Here is a 16,196-nt window from a genome sequence, read left to right as displayed (position 1 = left end):
CAACAGTCAGTTCAGTTATCAATGGAAACTGAGGCTTCAGAACAGACAACAACAGAGGATAATGCCCACCACATGGGAAAGGATATGAAAAAAAGAAACCAATGACCCTGGAAAAACTCCAGGTATTTAGATAAAGACCAGAGCCAGGCTGCAGGAGCGGAAGTGATTTCATCTTGGAGCCCATAAAACATGTCAGCTGCTTAGTACCCTTAATAATACATAGCACATTGAGCAAATATGCTGTGCCATGATCTGTTTTCCCTCCCCCGTCAGCATGGACGCGGGCAGTAAACCTTCACAGCCTCCAAAAGCCTCATTCAGACACCTGATCTTGTCCTTGCAAACTCAAGGATGAAAAGACGGATATAAATCCACATTTGTGTGTTATCCAATACCTGATGCACACTAACACACAGCCGGCTAATGTTTATACGATAGGTGCTTGTATGCCGGGGGAAAATAAACAATTTCCACTGTATTTGGAAGGGCTCATTTTAATCCAGACTGACTCCCTATTCACATCTGTTTCTTTAGCTATTGGCTCCGTATTAGACCCATAACCACAATGTTCCAATAACAGCAATCTCCTGGTACCGTGAAGAACACCATCTCAGGAGGTGGAAACCATTGAAACCTTTATCTTAGTTACTATTGTAACCTCAGCGGATCTTTCAAAGCAGAAAATCCATACATCCTTCCACATATTGGCCATGTTGCCTGCTGCTGTTTTGTAGATCCCGTGTGTAGGATGTGCTCTCAGTTGTCAGTTACTGGCTAAGATGATGGAGACCTCATCCAGAAAAATTAAGCTTCCACATTCTCCTCTAGTAAGGCCACACACAACACTAACACTTTGCAAAACAAAGAAAATCAAATTCTTAAATTATTCAGCATGGGATTATTTTCCATGACAAGCAAGCTCCACTTGTCAAAGCACATACAATTGAACACATGTATTTAGAAATTTGTGATTAAAACTGACCCCATCACTAACTGTACAACAAATATATAATTATAAAAAAAATGTATAAAACAGCTCCAATGGTTTCCAACATGATGATGAGGATTATACTAAAAAACACACTGCAGGTATTGTTATATACAGTACACTTCTAAGGATAAATAAACTCTTACAGCACTTGTTTTGAATGGCAGTTAAATTGAAGCCGAAAAGGATTATGAGGAGAAAACTCGGACACCTAAAGTAAAACATTTTATTTTTTGTTTAGGATAGAAAAAAAGGCATAAACTGGCTCCACTTGACAAACATTTGCATCTGTGACTAAAAAAGCAGACATTCCTTTTCATTTGTAAATTTCTGGTTTTAGCAGGCTTTAGCAGGAAAATAAGCATCCTACATAAAGCAAAAGTAGCCAAATTAAAATAGTCCCAAACTCTTTTAACACAACTCTATTCTATCAATACTCTCTGAACTTGATTGAAGCAGGTAAAAATACTGAATGTTCCTTCTGCCTTGTTTCTTAATCAATTATAATCCATCTGTAGTAAAGTAAAATTACAATGTAAAAATTGTCCAAATCGGAGATGATCCCAGTATAGGATTAGCAAAATATAGAAGCGATAAAGGAAGTCCAGAAAGATAAAGACAAAATTCAAGATGGAAAACTGTGGCAGAAAATATTAAATGTAGACAAAGTCAGAGTATTAAATGCCAGGACAGTAGTTAAAACATTGTTTACAGATAAAAGATGTGAAATGCAGAAACTTAGAAACTCAACCGGCTATGATAAATGGCTCGTGTCTATATTACCAAACTCTTTTCATCGGCAATATTCAACAGGATATAATATTATGTTATATATACACTTTAAAGCATGGAATTTAAATGTACTGATGTTAAATAATTAGTAATTAGTAAGACCTCATTTAGAACACTGTGCATAATTTTGTTACAAACAATGTGTTCCTGTACTGGAATCAATCTAGAAAACAAAGTGACCAGATAAAGAACATTCCTGTGCGTGAAGGAATGTCTTGCTCTGAAAGGCTAAAATAAATTATGTTTTTTAGTCTTGGGGAGAAAACCTGATTAAACTGTTCAAAATCTTCAGTCGGAATTGATGAAGTCAGCCAAACAACTGTGAAACACAAATGAGAAGACACAAATGGAAACTATGAAGAGGTACATTTAGAACTGAGATCACGCAGCACTTTTTTAAACAAAGAGCTGAGGAAATCCAGAACAAAATAAACAGCCACAAAACTGAAACTAGACTGCAGTAACACTGTTGACAAAGACAAGCCTTCATCAAACCATGAGCTTTTGAGAGAAACTTGTGACATACTGTAAAGTTTAAACGTCTGGCAATGCAAGGAAACTGACCCCATTTTAGATACCCATGTGGCTGTATTATGTGTAGAAGAAAACACTTTTCAGAGGAAAATATGATTAGCAATTTTCTTAATTTAAAAGACATGCAAGAGCTTTGGCTCATTTGCTAACATTGTACATTGTACATTTGCTAACATCTGGCCCCAGGCTCTGTCTGTGAGGCATCTCAAAAGACAAAAGTCTTTTGCATGAGGTTCTTGAAGCAAGACACTCAAGAGCTGGAAATTCACAAGTGCGTCAGAGCACTCAAGACAATGAACACTATTTTTCATAGCTTATGAGACTCTACGACTAAAGAGAACAAAGCCATTTCTTCCAGAAAAAAACTATAGAAGACTAATAAATCTATTTGGCATTTAAAGGAAATTGGCCAGGTGCAGCACCCAATCTCCAAAAGCTGGAAGTCGTTGACAACCTTGGCACCTTCCCCCTTTCCAGAACAAATCTTGATATTCAAATAATATTTCAATATTTAAGTGATCTTCAGAATTGGATATACCTTTGATTTCATCTACAAGTACCCACCACATTAGTCAAACATAGTAAAGGAAACCTATCATTGTCTTTCTAACTTTCTCGCACTGTTGCTCATCAATCAGTAAATTATTTTACTGTCAACAGGAAAAGTCCAAAAACTGATTCACTTACTCCCTGAAAAGTTTCACCAAACATCACACTGATCCCCTACTGAACTTTACTCATAAGGAATAGAGTCTTCCATTACACAACACATTGGCAACTTCTGCTAATTAGTTTTTCAAGTCTCAAAAAAACTAAAAAATGTAATGGCTGGCTTAATGATGGATTGATGTATACTCATCCAATGTTCAGATATGGGCTGAAGTAGTAAAAGTAATGATTCAATGGAACATACTCAGTTTGAGGGACAAAGTCAGCACTAGTTTTACATATTCAGAACGTTTCTAATACTCTTTTTAATATATTCTCCAAAGCTTTTATGCATTTCTCCTTTAACATAAGGATCTAACATAGAGCAGCTGCAAGGTCTAAGAAAATCAAGCTAATCTTAAAAAATAAGTATTTCCTTTAGAGCTAAAACAGTCTCCTTTTTTAGGCTTCATTTCCTTCCCCTGTATCTCTGCTGTGCGCAATATGCTGGTTCAGCACATGGTTTTGCAAACTGATTTTTTTTAAAAGAAAAAAATTGCATAGTGAAACAAAAGTCTCATGTTTCAAGCCTGACATTGGAAGGCCAAAACACTGCCTGGAAACTACTTCAAGAGCTATAAACAAAGATAGGAGCCATACACAATTCAAGAGGCACAACAACCCACAGCAAACTGGGCAAAAAGGAAGGGGTCAGGTACAGGATTTTCGGTATTACTCTTAACACACACTAGTTGCAGAGAATTACAACTGCATCTTTTCTAGATTTTTTTTTTAGTTCAGTAAACAAATGTTCGAAAAGAGAGAGTGTGCTGTGTTAAAATAATTCCAGAGTGTAGATAATAAGTTCCTTGCATAAGGAATTTACGTTTAGTATATTAAGTGTGTGTGGCTTTTATTTATAGAAACAGATTTCCACAGTTCAGCATCTTCTAAATGATGACATATGTTTTATTTAATTGTTTCCAGACTGACAATATTGCATAGGATGCAGTTTATTGTGCAATAGAGAATCCGGTCCTTATTCACTACTGATATGCAAATGTACTACTGTATACGAGTAATTTTCATGAAGGATGTTAGTAATCTTTCTGCATCTTTTTATTTTTCTGTAATAGTTATTTCTACACTGTTAACTGAGTTGTGTAACAGCTGCACAAATATCTATATATATATACAGGTAGTGAACAAAACTATGGAAACACAAAAAAAAGTCATGTAATAAGGGATTGAGGCCACAACGTGCAGTGACCTAAGTGCATGACTCTGATGTTACCTATACGTCATGGCCTTCTCAGTCACTCGATCTTAAGCCAATGCTCAGCTGGAACATTCTTGCCTTCTAAGGGAATGAGTGTACCCAAACTATGGCAGGAAAATGCACCCTAAAACATCGTGGAGCAATCAGATCCTTTCATTCAGAGCTGTAGGGTTCTTCAGGCTGATGCCTGCTGAAGGATGATTCATCTGACTATATCACATTTCCCCACTGTCCAGTAGTCCATTGCTGGTGCTCTTTGCACCACTAGGTGTACAGATGTGTACTGCCAGTTGTGATGAGCGATTTTTGCACTGAAGCCCGACTATGCTATCCTGTTCTGTGGAGTATTCAGAGGACTATGTTTGAGGAAGCTACTGTAACTGCAAGTGCCCCAAGAAAAAATATTGCATTCACGTGATCTCCAGTTGTCCGTAGAACTTGTCTGTTTGGCCTTGCACTTTTAAATTAATGCACAGATATCATGATCCTGGAGAATGCAACTCCACCACCTTTTGCCCTCTGCAATGTCTTTCTCTCAGAGTTCCACACCGACGTCACTTTAGACAGCTGCTTGAGAAGCAATAGGAAGTTTAGCCACCTTGGTCTCAGAATCTCCCCTCAAATGCACCCAACAATCAGAGTCAGAGAGGTCTCCACTTCTAGCCATGATATTGTAATTATACACAAGCTGGCCTGTCCAGCATTTTTATACATGATCCTAAGCATGCTGGGATGTTATTTTCTTAATTAACATGATATAAACCTTACATGGAAGCCCTGGCTTCCTATATACAGTAATTGGTAAAAGTCCTTAATTTAGTGTTTCCATTTTTTGTCACTATCTGTTGCTTGTTTATAGCATTACATAAAATACATATGTTTAAAGTATCAATTTTCAAATTATTTTAAAGGGTACTATAAACTACAGGAAGAATAAGTTAAAAGCATTCTTTGAAACTTTAAAAAAAGGTTTACTTATTTGAATTTAGTCTTTCTGGCAAAGACTGACAGCTTTGACCTAAATACTTGAAACAAAGATTAATGAATTTTATGGTGTTTGCAAAACTACTTTAATTCATAAAATTCTACTAAACATTTTATAGGTCTTTCTGAATGGTTCATATAACAGCTAAGAAAGGTGAAAAGTTCTGCTTACGGTCTTCTTTTTTTCCTTGCCATATTAAAGGTAAAGGTTTTCTTCACTGACGGATGACTGTTAGCACAACGGGGAGTATAATTTTCACCCACATCTCATCAGAACGGAATGTGTTTAGGCGTCTGATTACAACTATGACAGTCTTCTTTAGCATTTTAGTTTGCAGCTACACTATTCCTAATGAGACAAGCAAAATATAGATTTTTAGTGTATTCATAGACACTTGCTAAAAAAAAGACGGATGGGATAGACAGATTTATGTAAGGTACAGTAGAAAATAAACTATTTACTATTAACTACACTACATGTGGGCATAATTTAAATTGTTTTATTTTTGAATAGTGAATGTATTAACACACTTGGACTTTCACAGTCTCACACATTAAAAAAACATTTAGTCTGCAATTGCTTACTATTAAATATGTTATTAATATATAGCAAATAAACAGTTAATTCTTAGTTTTCAATCAACAGCTAATCTGCAAGCAAATCATACACAATGTGTACATTTTAAGCAGTTATGATATAACATTTATTTTGTATGTCTTTATTATTTTATTTACTGAAAAAAGGACTTCCAGTCTGAATGAAAAAAAAAATACCCAGCTGCAACAGCAAGTAACAATTCAAGCACATGAATGAAGAAGCAAGAAGGTTCTGACAAGCTAAAACACATCGTCATGTTATGGATAAAAAGGTAATGATTTGCGGATGGGACAGATTTTCAGTTTAATCAAAGGCCCATAGATCTACAGTGCGTTCTTAGCTGCCCAGGCTGCAATGTATCCTGGTGCTTCTGTGTGGTAAAGTCAATGTGAATGATCCTTTCAGAGGCAGACTGCTCTTCAGGGTAGCTATCTGCAGCCCCTGGCTTCATTTCCTTGGGCCCCTGACCACGAAACAGGCCTCAGGACACATTTGCATCAGTGGTGATAAATTATCTTGTGGCAACATGAAGCTACACCAGGTAGGTCGATGAAAACAGAAATATCGTGAAATCCGTTCACACCTTTCTATCATGAGCCTGATATTTTCACACTGGAACAAGAATGAAAACCTTGTGAATTCAGCCTCTGAAGATGTGCCTTAAAACTTAACTACTGTCTATCACAGAAGTTGAAATAAGACTCATTCTGTGTTGCAGACTATGAAGTTACTACAATTTCTTTTTGGAAGCATTGTTTTAAACCCACATATGCATTAGAGGTAAAAACTCTTATTTGTAAGGGAAACATAGCACTTTTCTAAAATCTCTACACTTCTTTGCTTTATCAACTCTATCTAGGAATGCTGTATCAGAAGACTAGAAAGAACATGCACAAACAAGCCCAGCACAAAAACACTGACATGCTTTCTCCATTTTATGTTACTGAAACCAGCCAAATTTAATGTGAGGCAAAGGTGAGCAATATGTAACAATTTAAGTTCCCATTACTGTGTGACAACTTAATACCTGAATTAAAAAATTAAAAACTATTGCTGCTATAGTATTTTTTTTGTTTTACGACGTGCCCTACATAATATAAAAATACTGCAGATTTCCTTTGATTGATACAAGAAAAGACTCCAAACGAGAGTTAAATGTTGAATTGTAGCTATGAGCCTAACACTGTGGTGTAAGACGCTGCTCTTAGCGACCCCCTTTTTAAAAAAAAAAATGGAACAATGAAAAGCATACCTGCAGATCGAAGAATTTGCTGTAGCGTCTGTATATGGTCTCCGTGGAGCCATCAGACCAGGAGACTTTAATGATGTAAACCTAAGGGAAGACAGGAAAAAGATTACATTTCTTTAACTTAACACTATTTTTTCAATCCAAATAAAAGTTCACAACACCGCACTCTTGGCCAGAGAGGGATTATGTTAAAGGCAACAGAAATACAGATGCACTGTATAAAACAAGACTGGTAAAGGTCTTCGTTAAAGATGTCCATATTATTTGTTTGCAGTGGGTATAGAAAACATGTCAAAATGCTTTGATTCCAACCCTAACAGACAAACTTAACTGTTCTATACCTAACCATAATTTTAGATTCAGACATATCCCTAATTCCTGCCCAAAAGCCAACCCTAGCTCTAACCCTATAAATAGCTCCAGTTGTAGCCTTAACCCAAGTCAAATCTAAGATGACTGAAAGGAGAAATGGATGGGGTCTGTGCTCCTGAACAGATGGCTGTGGGTTTAAATCCCAGGCAGGATGCTGCTGTTCTATCCTTGAGCAAGGTACTTCTCTCAAATTACTCCATTAAATATCCCGTTGTGTTAACAGCTTATCACTAAAAATAAGAATTCCTTCATGATTGGTTTATCTGGCTATATAACGGATTAAACATTAAAGAAAATGAGTCACAAAAATCGCTTTCTAATTCTAAACCCTGACGTTAACACTGGTCTTTGACCCCCAACCCTAACATGTTATGTACTGTAGATCTGCCACCATAATCTTAGACTCAGCTAATGCTAAGCAAAGTATGCAGACCCGATTCCCTTAACAAACTGTGGTTCTGTTCAGGCATGACATTCATTCCTTATAGCAATCTCGTAGCTAGTATTTTGTATCCTGAACACAGCTGTAGCGAAGCACTGATATGTAACCATGTTTGAGTCTTGCATATCCTCATTTACAGCAAATAGTGTCAAAGAGTCTCTTAACACTATAGAGAATTTAAACTGAAAATTTTCAAATAAAGATTTTCAGATAAAAAATTACTTTTATTATTATTACAACAGAAGAGAGAAAAGAATAAACTCAAATACATAGAGCTTCATAGTAGAATGAGTAACAATAATGGAGTATACAGTTGCAAGAAAACGTTTGTGAACCCTTTGTAATTACCTGGATTTCTGCATTAATTACTAATAAAAATGTGGTCTGATCTTGAACTAAGTCACAATAATAGACAAACACAATATGCTTAACTGGTAGAACCTCCTTTAGCAGCAATAACCTCCACTAAATGTTTCCTGTAGCTGCTAATGAGACTTGCACAATGGTTAGGAGGAATTTTAAACCATTCCTCCTTACAAAACTGTTTCAGTTCATCGAAAAAAAACCCAACATGCACAACACATACAGAACAAAAGAGCTCATAGACTAAAAAATACAATAATTCCAAAAGAATAATTCCAACAAACAAATCTCAAAATACAATCCAAAGGTATCTCAGGCTCCATCGAATCTTATAAAATAGATATTTTGGTTACAGTTAGACCAGCTTTGAACAGAGTGTGTCTGAATATTGATAGTAGATTGAAAAAGGTCACTGAGAAGGAGCAGATCTGCAGTACACTGTAATCACACCAATCCATCTGAAAGCAAATTGGCCATGTACAGCAAAAACTCTCAAAACACATGTAGGTAGGTAATGGGCTCACCCTGAGTGCATCAGTAAGGTTAGGGAGCAATATTCACCATTCAACAGTATAGTGATATAATATTCTCTGTCCCACATTCGTATGGTGGACAAAACATGGAGAGACATCAATGTAAAGTCACTTGTCTACATTCTGTGGAATAGTATCAACCCGCATCTGTAATTTTGCAGAAGGGATGTGATGCCATTCAGACACAAGAAAGTCAATCAACTTGACATTTGACTGACAGAGGTGGAATACACTTTCTCACCATACCTTCATACTCAGGCACTGTTCTAAAATATCCAATAAATTCTTAATGGGATTCAGATCAGCTGACTGAGGAGGTTGTGACATACGCGTCATAGTCATTAAACCACTGGACGGCCACATTTTCTCTGTGGATGGGGGCACTGTCATCCTGGAAGACACCCCTCCCAAGAGGAAATAAATGCTGCAACGTGAAGTGAAGATGATCACTCATTGCTATTAAGTAGCAATTAGCACTGACAATGCCTTCTAATAAAATGAGAACACCCAAACCATACCAGGAAAATACTCCCTACAACATTACAGAACCATCAGAGTCCTTCAATGTTGAAACCAAGCACTCAGGGTGCTTTAGGTTAACACCACACATGCACTTGTCAATTTGTCAAGAACATGGTGAAGGCTGAATCATCTGACCATCACCACTTCTGGTAATCCTCTTTGTACCACCAGGTTAACCCATTTCCACTGCCAGGTGAGATGTGCAGTCACTTGATCTGCATTTGCTTGCCTGCTTGCACTGTGAATCAATGCAGGAATATCATGATCCTAGAGTATGTGCTTCTGTCCACTGTTACCGCTTGTGGTCAATGGCTTTCCTTCGAGTTCCATCATGACCTCACCTTAAGACACCGCTGCTTGTGAAACATCAAGAAGTTGAGCTGTTTTTGTCACTGAGGCTCATATAAAATGTACCCAAACAATCTCCACTCTTTCAAAGTCACTGAGGTGTTTCTTGTAGCCATACTAACCAGAATTATAAGCAACCTGGGTTGTTCAGCCTTTTTTGTTTTGATACATCATTCTAAGCATCCTGGGATGTTATTTGCTTTATGAACGCATGAGTCACACTTGTGTAGAAGCCCTTGTTTTCAACATACTTGGGTGTCTCATTTACCCAGGTGTTTCCATTTTATGGCCACTATCTGTATAAAGGAAAGTGGGCAAAGAGTGATTTTAAAAAGTCAAAAAGAGAAGAAAACAGACTGCTTGTGGCAATAGTCGAAACAATCCAATCATCCATTGTGGAAGAAGCAAAGTAGTGCACCATGGTACAACATAAAGGAATGAACAGCATCTGAGATATATACAACAGGAAAGCCCACAGCAAGTTAAACCTCCCTCATATCCTAAAACTTTGTCATGCCAATGTCAAAGACATCACAAATACTACAAAATAGTCCTTAAAGGGTGAGGGCAAGTATGAAAAGAATTGAGGCAGACGGTGTTATTCTAAAGAGTTGAGTGCTTTTTGTGGCTGCAATTTCCCAGTGAAATTTCCTGGGTTTGCATTCTTTTTCCTATAAAAAAGCATTCTTAAAATATCCCAACCTTTTAGGCAAAGACGGCAATTATAAACCAATCAGGAACACTGCATTATCTTTGCAACTGTAACGCATCAAGGCCTTTGTCTCCATGACTGGATGAAAAACACTTTCTGACTCCCTTTAGTTCTGTGTAATTGAAAGCAAACCTGCTTTTGTGGTTTCTCAAAACAGCTTTAGCAGCTTTCATTTCACTCTGATACATAATGAACCTGTCTAAAAATAAAATGTAAAAAGTTATGATCACAAAGCAAATATCTCTTCTAAAAGAGACTGTGCATAGAACATACAATCACATGTGAATGGACCAGAAAAAATTATTTTGTCTCACAGATACTACCCATAGTAATTTTCAAATTGATTGGGTTTTTTCATGTATCACAAAATTACATTTCTGTAATTACATTTTTTGGATTACCTGAACAGTAAAAAAGTTCTTCAAGAGACTTTAATACTACTAAAGTACTAACATACTGCTTAATCCTATTTCCTATCAGTTCAGTTTTCAGGATGCATCTATTTTTATTTTGTCAATGTCGTTTTGCCCACAGAAGGAAATTTTTCTGTTAAAAAAGAAAGGAAATACGACTGTGCACTGCAGGGCTTGAGCACAGTCCATTCACCACACATCCTTTGGTAATGACTGGAAGTACATGTGGTACAGCTCAGTTCCTTTCTCTGAGGTTTATCTCTTTTTCCTTTCAACAGGGGAATTTTGACCATCCGTGGCCTGAGGCAATCTCAGTGTTGTCATTTCCTTGTGGGTTTCTATGGCATTACCAAACATGACGAACATTTGCGAGAAACCCATCACAAAGGACATCACCATCACTTTAAGAGCTATAAATGACACAGTGACACATTCAATAGCTTAAGCCAATGTGTAACCTTTGTCACACAGATGCAAATTGGTGTGGTTTTATTCCCATTACAGCACTTACAGCACTTTATTCCCATTACAGGTCCAAACAAAATCAAAAAGGCTAACATAAAACAATGGTTTAACTGAGAACAAAACTTATATGCATGGCATTGTTCTTTTAATCCTAAAATATCTCAAACTGATTCACAAAGAGTACAAGACTCACTTCTTCTGGATATCTTCTGGAATTCAAAGCAACCAAGAGTTAATACTCCTACCACATACACTGCCACGGGATATTTAATAACAACGAAGTCAGGACCTCAGTATAAAGTCTCATGTGAAGGATGGAACCTCAGCACAGTATCCCTGGTCACCATATGGGAGCACTCATTTTGGAAATTCTGGTCCAAAGGGAAGGGTGCAACCTAGTTTTCTCAGGAAGTCTCCCATCGCAGTATTAACCCAGCCAGGCCTTGTTTAGCTTGTTAAGTCTAAGATCTGTGTACATCATGCTTCAGGGTCAAAACGCTGCTGCAATAATCATTTGCTATAAAACACTTTTATTAAGGACTACATTCAACCTGCCCTTTAACATTTCCTAAATTCAGCCCATGGAAAATGTGACCCCTCTGCTGCAAAGAGGCGGCTGTTAGTTGTTCTGTGAAACACAACTGCAATGTGTTTTTTTTTCTGAATCAATAGATTTCATGGGACTTTCAACACAAACTCCAAGAAGTGATGCAATCTGGAGAGGCATGGGGATATCAGTTTGGGATTCCCAAGTCTACAATCACAGAGTGAGAGCAAAGTAGACATAATTAGCATGTGTCCTTTTTATATCCACATTTCAGTGCCCTGATCAAATCCATATTGATCTTCATTGTTATGCTGTCAATTTAGAGATTTATTTTGAAACCTACAAAAAATGAAAAGGTATTGTACAATTAAAAAATAGTAGAGCGATCCAGTCTAACTCATTGTTTGAGTGGTTTGAAACATGCAGTACTACTATAACCATGCCGATGGGAACAGTACTTGTTTACAGTTGCAAATGGCAAAACAAAAAAGTGGCCACATTTACACGTTTGAATTTTTACTTCTTGGCACCACCAGCAAGGGACACTGCATTCATACAGTATAAAAAGTGCTCAGGGCTCTTGTTTGAAAATAATGGTCAGCACAACAAACACTTTCTTAAAGGAGAAAAGGGAGCTGGGGGGGGGGGGGGGGGCAGTCGGAAACTACACAATGATTGTGTCTGGCTGAGTGCTTATGTTGGCAGGGGGCCCAATTGTGTACTCCCCAGTCTGAAACAAGAGGGCAGGGCTGCAAAGGGAGACTACACAGAACTACAGCTCATCCCGAGTCCTATATACTGTACTGTCCTAAATTAGAGGCTATCCCTAGCATGAGATACTCAACGGGAAGGAAAATAGTGCTAGAAGAAAGCTACACTACAAGAGCTCCTCCCTGACGTCAACGGCTGATGAATGGTAACATTCCCAGAGCTAAACGAAACTGGCTGACAGCTGCAAAAAGCTGTGTGCAGTGCAGTTTCTTTCTGGGTCGTTGATATTATGCTCAGTAAGCAGACAAAAACATTGGGCGTAAGCCCCACTACTGGCAAAGTCACAGATTCACTTAAGTGAAGTCAAGGGACCAATGAAAAAATTTCAGAAACACATATTAAAACTCTGACAGCAGCAGACGAATGTACATAGATTGCCCTCTTCCAAACTATGTATTACTGTCTAGGTTATAACATTATTCACTGAAGAATTATGAGAGTTTAAATTTAGCAATTTAGTAGCATATATGTACTGTATATCGTTTTCTATATTTTGTTTGCAAGAAGAAGGGGAAGAAAACGATCCATGACTTAATCCAAATTCTGTTTTGGCAAAGACACTAAGAAGTTTATCCAACACATACTCCACATAACATTTTTTTTCTATTATCAGTTCTCTGTGTTTCTTGCAGAGAAACACAGAATACTGTGCTTTAAAACATTTGTATTCCTTTTTGGGAAATTAAAACAGAACAAAAACTAATTCTGCTTAGGCTAATTTTAAAAAGGCAGAAAAGGGAAGCACTTCGTCTTAGACATTCCTTCTGTCCCAGTCAGAACAGCCACCAGTGGCGTTCAAGGTTGCCCAGTAAATTAATAACCAAAAATCTTAGAATGGATGCTAGCTACAGTACTTTATTACAATCTCATATTACATCTGATGAGCTCTTTGAAAATTTCGTCTAGGATTTAGACGAAGACACAACACTGGGACTTTCTTAAGGTATTTAAGGATTTTGTGATGGTTTTGTGATTTTGTGTGGCTCCAGGACATTTACTGTTCTTCTCTTTCTCTATTTAAATGCAGCTTTTGATAATGTCAGTCACAGCATCCTACTGGACTCCAACAGAAATTTTTCTAAAGATAACTGGTTCTGCCCTTTGTTGGTTTGGCTTCTATTTGGCTAAAAGGGGCCTTTCTGAAATCTGATGCTGTCCCACAGGGTTTTGTGCTGAGATCTTTACTTTTTAGTATTTACACATTGCCTTCTAGTCAGCTCACTCACAATCACAGACTTCACTGCTATACCGAGAACACTCAGATTTATCTGCAGATAAAATCACATATTACTGCTGCAGGTTGTGCACTTGACTAGTGTCTGTGTCACATTAAATATGTATATACACTATCAGAACTTTCTTAAAATAAACTGTGACAAGATAAAGATTATGCTCATAGACTCCCAACATCAGCTTCATAAAGCTGGTGACTTCAGTGTTTTTGTTGACAATACTGAAATTAAACATTTGATGGATGTTGCAAACTTTGCTGTTAACTATCAATTGTAGCACATGTTGGGAACATTACAGGGTGATCTTTCATCCACCTGTAGAGTACTGCTTGGTTCAGACTCTTACTCTGTCTATCTGATGTTGAAGTATTACATGTTTTTATTTAATCATGATTAGTCTCCTGCAGAGCTTTACTTACAGGGCTATCGTCTACAATAGTGAATATGTAGAATATATATTTAGTTAGCACATGGGTCACATTTCTGTGACCCATGTGCTAACTAAAAGTACTCTGCATTGGCACATAACTCCTGAAGTCTGAAAATTATGCTGACTCCCAATACAATTTAGAGAGGACTTCAAAGGTTCTCTTGCTCAAGTATAAGACACTGAATGGTCTAACTACAGATTGTTTTAAGGCGTTTCCATGAGTATATTCCAGACCTTAATCTAAGATCTGTTGATTCAGGCCTTCTTACATTGTAAAGAGCAGGCTCCACAGAGTGGCCAATAGAGCCCTCTTGTGTGCAGCACCATGTCTGTGGAACTCATTGGCCAAATGTATTAAAGACTCTGCAAATGCTGAGATTTTAAAAATGCTCTTAAAGGCCTGTCTTTATTCTTGGTTTCACAAAGTCAGCCTTACGTGCCTTTTTTTGTTGAAAAGGCACTCGTACAATTGCATTATTATATATAAACTCAGATCTATAGTACATCCAAATCTTGTAGCCTCTATCTCACTTTTTTAACAGTACAGAATTCAAATCTCTCTCCCGCTGAAGAGCTCACATTACAAGACAGTGATTGCCCTAAGGCAGCAAAAGCCTGGGCTCCATGAGAAATGCCTAAATAACAGCTCTCTCTGAAAACACACTCATAATAGCCATAATTAAGGCACACTATTTACTGTTTTGCAACAATAAAGTGCTGCAGAAATAAAACTGACTGCTTGTCTGTGTGCCACTTGAAAAATGCCACATGGGACTACCTTTTCCATCCAGAGAGTAATGATAAAACTTGGACCAAGAATATTATAATATATTTTAATGAACACTGTAAAACCTCTAAAAGAGCTAAGCATAAAAGCAAAATAAAACTAAACAAAGCTCTTGCACCAAATTGCTCCATTATAAAATTAAACCTGATCTTGATTTAAGTTGTTTTAGAATCATAGCATAAAATCCTAATGTGAGTTAGGAGCTCCAGCTAAACCTATTTAAAGTACTTAAATCCTGATAGTTAAGATATATGACAAAACCTCTCTGTCCCCTGTTTGGCAACCACTGGGTTCTTTGCAATATAGCACATTTTAAAGTCACTACATAAAGTTCTGGTATTTGTCATAAGGTAAACTGTACTTTAATAAAATTCTATTTGAAGTACTCTGCTGACAGATTTAGCCAAGTAGCTCTTAACAAAATATATATTCAGACACCTTCCTGCCTATTTTACAATTTGATTAATATGAATTAGTAACATTTAAACAGGCAAGGAAATGCTAATTTGATGGGATACCTTTCTTGTGACAGGAAAAGAATTGTGTGTGAGAAGCTGAATGGTTTCAATTTATGGAAATGAGATTTAGTTTTGCAAAACCACCTCCACATCACCAGCTATGATTACTGGATGTTTATTCAGTCCTAAGAGTGTTACATGCTACTAACAGTCCAGAGGGGAGGGGAAAAAACAAAATAATATGATTGAAGAGAGCAGAAAAAAAGAGGTACAACAGAAAAGAGCAGAATGGCCTGTCTGACCCTGGACCTTTAAGAAGGGTTACTGTGAAAACAAACTGTCAAGAAAAAAAGCGTTCGCAGGTGAGGAAACACTGAACCAGAAACAGCTCACTTTAGATAAGAGCTGTTTAAAGAGAAAGACAATGGTCATTTTTCTAACAGGCCGTCTGATGGGACTAAACAGCCTTCTACAGCATTCTCTTCATACAAATGTCAGCATCCTTTCTCATGTATAGAAGCCCATGCGTTGACATTTAAGAATCCCAGCCCTCCACCACAGGCGGCTGGCATGCTGCTTCTTAATAACCAAGAGGCAATAACAAGGAAGGTGATAATATCTGCATTTCCAGTGTGGATGAATGTAAACTGGGTGTGTCCTGGTATAACCCTGCTCTTTCAGCGACACGTTATTTGACTTTCCATCGCACACTATGTTCGAAAGGAAAAA

At 37.3% G+C, this 16,196-nt stretch overlaps 1 protein-coding gene across 2 annotated transcripts in view; it reads right to left on the bottom strand.

The window, feature by feature from the left end:
• Positions 1–16,196, bottom strand: part of sh3pxd2b (SH3 and PX domains 2B) — a 49,781-nt gene that overhangs the window by 31,936 nt on the left and 1,649 nt on the right. For both annotated transcript variants that reach the window (XM_088933067.1, XM_088933068.1), the window contains exon 2: positions 7,076–7,156. In XM_088933067.1, the coding sequence (XP_088789193.1) occupies positions 7,076–7,156 (81 nt within the window). The remainder of the gene's footprint in view (positions 1–7,075; positions 7,157–16,196) is intronic.

Source organism: Atractosteus spatula, chromosome 14 (genome assembly GCF_055471065.1).
Source record: "Atractosteus spatula isolate fAtrSpa1 chromosome 14, fAtrSpa1.hap1, whole genome shotgun sequence".
In the NCBI taxonomy this organism is placed as follows: Eukaryota; Metazoa; Chordata; class Actinopteri; order Semionotiformes; family Lepisosteidae; genus Atractosteus; species Atractosteus spatula.
This window is presented reverse-complemented; position numbering and strand designations above follow the sequence as displayed.